General features: G+C 31.0%; 1 protein-coding gene across 1 annotated transcript; it reads left to right on the top strand.

Annotated features, from left to right (window-relative positions):
• Window positions 1-461: 461 nt before the first annotated feature.
• On the top strand, window positions 462-5339 carry LOC132172841 (uncharacterized). Its single transcript, XM_059584406.1, has 6 exons — window positions 462-525; window positions 768-866; window positions 1991-2125; window positions 2917-3051; window positions 3809-3925; window positions 5005-5339. The coding sequence occupies exons 2-5, from the start codon at window positions 773-775 to the stop codon at window positions 3922-3924; spliced, it is 480 nt and encodes a 159-aa protein (XP_059440389.1). The 5' UTR covers window positions 462-525; window positions 768-772; the 3' UTR covers window position 3925; window positions 5005-5339.
• The last annotated feature ends 1378 nt before the right edge of the window (window positions 5340-6717 follow it).

The raw sequence follows: 6717 nt of genomic DNA, 5'->3' as shown, positions 1-6717 counted from the left end.
TGCAATATATCCTGTTTCGTTAATTTTAGTCGTTAACATTAACAAAAGTTATGAAAATACCCTTAAACTTTCTTAAAAAAAAAAAAAACAAATTGGGTCACCTTGTTAAATGGGCGTCCTTTACTTGAAAAGGAGGCTAGTTTTTGGAGGACTTTTTTAAGAAATGACAAAAAATATTTATAAACCAGTGTCCCGTACATAAAAATTAAAGATGCAAATTCTAAGACCTTTTTTTTTTTTTTTTTTTTTTTTTTGAATTGAATTCTAAGACCTTTTAAAGAAACGATAGAAACACGTAATGTAAAAGTTGGTAAGTAGTAGTTGACCAACTCGATTTTTACTTTAAACACGTAATATTGTAAAAGTTGGTATGTAGTTGACCAAATTTTAAAGTTTTAATTACCAGCTCATTGCCCATATATAGACTTTGTCTTAATGTATTCCTAGCCTTCATAGTTTTTTTGCTCGTATTGAACCAGATCAGGGAGTCTTATCGATCTCGTATCCAATCATATATTACTGCAGGTATTTGTTAGTCTCATACTCTTTCATGTGTCTTCTCTATCATTACCATCCACTATTAATATCATCGATCTGATCAATACATGTATATATAGTGATTATAATTAGTAAGATGGATACATTTTTCAATATGAAGCACTCTAGATATCGAACAAATTCCTGGCATCCACTGTTCCTTCTTTGGAATTTAGAGACATCTAACTTTTTAAATGAAGGTTGTAGTTGACTTTTTGTGATTCTACAAGGGAAAATGCCTACTAATCAACGACACTCGGAGAGACGTCAGGTGCATAATCGCCATGGGGGCATGTTCCCACCAAGTAGCTTTCCCTCGATATCATCAGGTATTTGTCATTTTAAACCTGGCCTGCGGATGTGTGTGTTTGCATATATCGATCATCCAATTAGAAAATTTTCATCTTATGTGATTTAAGGTGTTTTACATACGGTTTTCAGACATATAGAAACTGTTGACTTCTAAAGCGTGCATTCTCTGGTGCCATTTCTAATGTTGGGCGTTTGTGCGTCACTAACTTAGATGAGCAAACAATGTTTTATATATCACAAATTAAGCTCTTAGAAGGCTACGCAGATTAATGGAGACGGGATTTTACTTTAGAAAAAATAAAATAAAAAATATATATTTCTCTTAAATTTAAGTTATCCTTAGGCACGAGAGGAAAATTTGTAATTCGCCATTGAATTTTTTTTATATAATTTTTTTTTACAAATTGGATTATATATATAGGAATTCTTCTAATTATGTTTTTGAAAGTGTCCTGTGTGATTTGAGTATGTTATAGAAGAACATACTACCAAAAATAAAAAAAAAACAAACGTATTTTTCACATGTTAAAGGACAGATGAAGGTTGTAAAAAAAAAAAAAAAAAAAAAAAAACACTTATAGAAAATAGAATACTACCTGCATACACATATATGTATATATATATATATATGGGGAAAATGTAGTTTACTCCCTTGAAGTTTCAGGAGTTTTTCAATTTTAACCCCACAGTTCAAAAATTAGCAATCTATCCCCCTGAAGTTTCAAAAATTAGCAATTTAAACCCTCCGTTTAATTTTTTCGTCTAAATTGACGGAAATCTGTGAAATTACATCATTACCCTTAGGCTTTTTTAAAAAAAATTCCGTCCAATTTAACGAAAATTAGTAACGGAAGGTTTAAATTGGCAATTTTTGAATTTTGGGGTTAAAATTGAAAAACCCCTTAAACTTTAAGGGGGGTAAAGTATATTTTTCCATATATATATATATATATATATATAGTGCAAAAATAGTGCAAAAATATAATGAATGGAGGTGCATTAAGTTATGGCTAGTTCGTTCATTATTGGGTGACATATATACTTTATAGACATATCATTGAGTTGTTGAGCATTCTTTGGTGCCATTCGTGACGTTGGATGTTTGTGCTAAGATTAATTACACTTACTGTGATTCTACAAGGTTCAATGCCTACTAATCATCGACACACGACTGCACGTCCGGTAAATAATCCGCACTACCAATCCCAATGGCAACCAAACACAACTCTTTCAGCTAATTCGACGTCACGCAATGGTTATTCCTCCACATCATCAGGTATTTGTCATTTTAAACCTTCGGATGTGCATGTGTGTTTGCATATATCATCCAATTGCCATTTCTTCTTGATTGATTAATAGAAGTGATCATGAATTATTCTAAAAAAAACAAAACAAAACAAAACAAAAACTATTGTACTTATGGATTCTTAGATGAGCAAACAATGTTTTATATATTACAAAGCTCTTAGAAGGCTATGCCGATTAATGGAGACGGAATGCCACGATAGAAAAAAAAAAAAAAAAAAAAAAAAAAAGGTTATTTCATTCAAATATAAGTTATCCTTAGGCATGAGAAGAAATTTGTAATTTGCCATTGATTATATATATATTTGTTACAACTTTGATTATAGGAATTCTTCTAATTGAAACTTTCGTGTGATTTGAGCATGTTATAGAAGAACATTTGGAGCTTTTATAGATTGAATTGAATTTTTTTGTCACAATCTAATTTATAGGAAATTTTTGGATAAGTTTTTATTTATTGAACTTTTAGTGGCAAAATTCATTGGAATTTTGAGACATCTAACATTTTAAATGAAGGTTGTAGTTAATTTTTTTTTTTTTTTAAAAAAAAAAAACTTATAGAAAATAGAATACTACATGCATACATTGCATATAGTGAAAAAAATATAATGAATGGAGGTGCATTAAGTTATGGCTAGTTCGTTTATTGGGTGACATATATACTTTATAGACATATCATTGAGTTGTTGAGCATTCTTTGGTGCCATTCGTGACGTTGGATGTTTGTGCTAAGATTAATTACACTTACTGTGATTCTACAAGGTTCAATGCCTACTAATCATCGACACACGACGGCACGTCGGGTAAATAATCCGCACTACCAATCCCAATGGCAACCAAGCACAACTCTTTCAGTCGGTTCGACGTCACGCAATGGTTATTCCTCCACATCATCAGGTATTTGTCATTTTAAACCTTCGGATGTGCGTGTGTTTGCATATATCATCCAATTGCCATTTCTTCTTGATTGATTAATAGAAGTGATCATGAATTATTCTCAAAAAAAAAAAAAAAACTATTGTACTTATGAATTCTTAGATGAGCAAACAATGTTTTATATATAGCAAAGCTCTTAGAAGGCTATGCTGATTAATGGAGACGAAATGCCACGTTAGAAGAAAAAAACAATTATTTCATTCAAATTTAAGTTATCCTTAGGCACGAGAAGAATTTGTAATGAAATTTGTAATTTGCCATTGATTATATATATATATATATATTGTTACAACTTTGATTATAGGAATTCTTCTAATTGAAACTTTCGTGTGCTTTGAGCAGGTTATAGAAGAACATTTGGAACTTTTAGAGATTGAATTGAAATTTTTTGTCACAATCTAATTTATAGGAAATTTTTGGATAAGTTTTTATTTATTGAACTTTTAGTGACAAAATTCATTGGAATTTAGAGACATCTAACATTTTAAATGAAGGTTGCAGTTAAAAAAAAAAAGTTAAGAGAAAATAGAATACTACATGCATTCATCTAGTGAAAAAAATATAATGAATGGAGGTGCATTAAGTTATGACTAGTTCGTTTATTGGGTGACATACATACTTTATAGACATATCATTGAGTTGTTGAGCATTCTTTGGTGCCATTCGTGACGTTGGATGTTTGTGCTAAGATTAATTACACTTACTATGATTCTACAAGGTTCAATGCCTACTTATCAACGACGCACGACGGCACGTACGGTAAATAATCCACACTACCAAGCCCATTCGAGGTCAAGACCAAGCAATATGGGCTGGACGAGTGGAGCTGCCTAAGGTTTTTTTCTCCATTCATCAGGAATTTGTCTTATTGAAACGTTGGGTTTATGTGTGTGTTTTTCCATGTATCATCGGCTTAAAATAAATGGATAAATATAAAATTGATCTTTATAGTTGACTTAAATTACAAATCACTTCATGTGATATAAAAAATAATTTATAAGTCTATGTAGTTGGCCTAAATTATAAATCACTCATTGTTGTATAAAAAATAATTTATAGGTTCTCAAAATATGCTAAAATAACAGTTTTTTTTTTTTTTTTTCTTAAAATCAATTCTCATTAAGTAAATTGACAAAATCTGTCACTTTATAAGTCTGCCAACCGGCCATATATAAGCCTTGACATTTAAAACATTTATTTGAACACTTTTTCTCTACATTTTCAGTTGAGTAGTGGGTTATAACTTATAATTGAATGATCCAGCTTCCTACATGTTGTAGAAACATAATATACAGCGTAATCTGCTATAGTTTTTAATCTACAGTTAAAATCTAAACTTCCTATATAATTTTAGCCAAACGACGTAGCTTTAAAAGGAAATTACAACAAGTTTCCTAATTTTTCGATCCTGACCAAAATTTCCTATTCAACATAAGGCCATGACGTCACTCTCCCAAAAATGAACAAGAATGGGAAAAGATAAATATTATGAAACACTGGGTTCAAAGCTCACTTTTCTTTTACAGTCAACCATTATTCGAACAACTATCAAGTTTCAATTCCCACTTGATTTTGTTTTGGAATTTTCCGCATTATCAAAGTTTAATGAGAATTTATATATATATATATATTTTATGGAATTTTACATGGAAATTAGCTAAAACTGTGAGCATTTTTGTAAATGTATCATTGGTTTGTGATTAACTGATGTCTTCGTGGCATAAGGGTGATTACCTTATAATGTGACGTTGGATAAATTATTGCAAAAATATTCTTTTATGGGAATTTTATTTACTCACATGTGTATTTTGGACTATGAAACATTATTTTGTTTAAACTTTCAATTCCTCTAACCCCATTATCTATGCTACTTACTGGGCGTTAGCTAATCCTTGTTTCTTTTAAATTTTTCAGATTAAGCAGAGCAGGTGGTCTTAATTATGCATATGTGTTTTAATTTTCTTTTTTCAATAAGGCTTGGGTTTTTTCTTTTCCTATTAGGAATTGTTTTGCTTTTCCTATTAGAAATTGTTTTCCTTTTCCAATTAGGATTTATTTTCCTTTTTCTTTTCTTATTAAAAGGTTGAGATACTCTGTAGCTGAATGTTGGAGTGAATTCAATATATTTAAGTATGTCATGGTGTTTGTTATTTGTTTTGTTGGAATTTGAGACTTGGAGTGTATACATTCTAAATATATTGGACCCAGTTTATGGTGTTGGGGAAATAAATCTTATAGACGAATTGGGATTTGTAATTTATATTGTCTTTTACAGCTGCAGACTATTTTAATGAGGAAGTGTATTTTATTATTAATTATTCTTGGGTTGTTATCTAGCTTTAATTGATGGTTACAAATGATTTGGTGGTATGAACAATTGGTTCTTAGGTGAAAAGAGTTGGAAGAAGGAGATAATTTAAATAGGGTTAATAATTTTTTTGATACCTGTGTTTTAAAGTTTTTATTTTTTTTCTCTTTGGTTTTAAAAAAGACAAATCTAGTACCTCAGATTTTGGAAAAGACCGAACCACCACCTCCGTTAATTTTCACCCATCCCAATTAACGGCAGAGGGTGGCTGGCCACCCCCAGTTTGACCTTAGGGGTGGCTGAGTCACCCCCAAGGCCAAAGGGATGGACGGAAATTAACGGTGGTGGTGATTCGGTCTTTTCTAAAATCTGAGGTATTAGATTTGTCTTTTTTAAAACTTAGGAGAGAAAAAAGAAAAATATTAAACCTCAAGTACCAAAAAAGTTATTAACCCTTTTAAATAACTGTAAAATCAGGTAACAATTGGCTAGCTAGCCATGAGCCACCATACTCAACACTAGGTTGTTTTTATTTTTCTATTTTTTGAAAAGCTAGAATTCTGGGCATTAAAACAAAAAATTATGAAATTAAAAGGGAGAAATTATTGGGATACCAAATTTTTAGATTTTTAAATTTGAGATTATGATTGCAAAAGCACCTATACTTCACTTCAGAGGGTAAATGATATTTTTCAGTGAAATTTTTTGGTGTAAAACCTAAGTTTTCTTTCCTAAAAAAATATGAAATATAATACTTCAACTTTTTTGAAAACCTCAAAAATCTTTTATAAACAGAAAGATACAAGCCAGACAGCTAGACATGCATGTGACTTTCTCTCAACTTCTTTTCTTCCTTCCACTTTATTTTTCCGAACTTTCAAGTTATCTCCCAAATTTCTTTGCTTCGCTACTGCTGATCATATTGAGTATTTTTAACAGTTCCTCTTGTGCCTCTCTTGAGTCCCTCCAAGAATGATGTTGCTATTAAAATCGTTATTTGATCAAAATCCAATAATAATCAATCACAAGTCCCATGGTGAATTTAATAACCACATCATTCTTAGAATGACTCAAAAGAGACACAAGACGGATTTGTAGCATTACTCTTATCATGCATGATACATTAACATTTGGATGCCTTTAATTTTTGGGTATTTGTTGGTTGTGATGGTAGTGGAATTGATACTGATAGTGGAGATTGAGGGTATGGGGCTATACTTTCTTCTCCATCCAACCATTCCTTTGAGAAAAGGCCGTCTAACTTCACATTAACTTCTTCCATCTTCTTCGTCACACGTTTCATCATGTTTTCAAGACGA

This window comes from Corylus avellana, chromosome ca2, assembly GCF_901000735.1.
Source record: "Corylus avellana chromosome ca2, CavTom2PMs-1.0".
NCBI lineage: Eukaryota > Viridiplantae > Streptophyta > Magnoliopsida > Fagales > Betulaceae > Corylus > Corylus avellana.
Note: the sequence above shows the minus strand (reverse complement) of the source record. Positions and strands in the feature narration are given on the sequence as shown.

Bases quoted from the DNA above. Each gene is read 5' to 3' on its own strand.
- LOC132172841 (XM_059584406.1), top strand. From the start codon at position 773: ATGCCTACTAATCAACGACACTCGGAGAGACGTCAGGTGCATAATCGC. The intron at 867-1,990 runs GTATTTGTCATT...TGATTCTACAAG, and splicing joins CTTTCCCTCGATATCATCAG to GTTCAATGCCTACTAATCAT. The intron at 3,052-3,808 runs GTATTTGTCATT...TGATTCTACAAG, and splicing joins TTATTCCTCCACATCATCAG to GTTCAATGCCTACTTATCAA.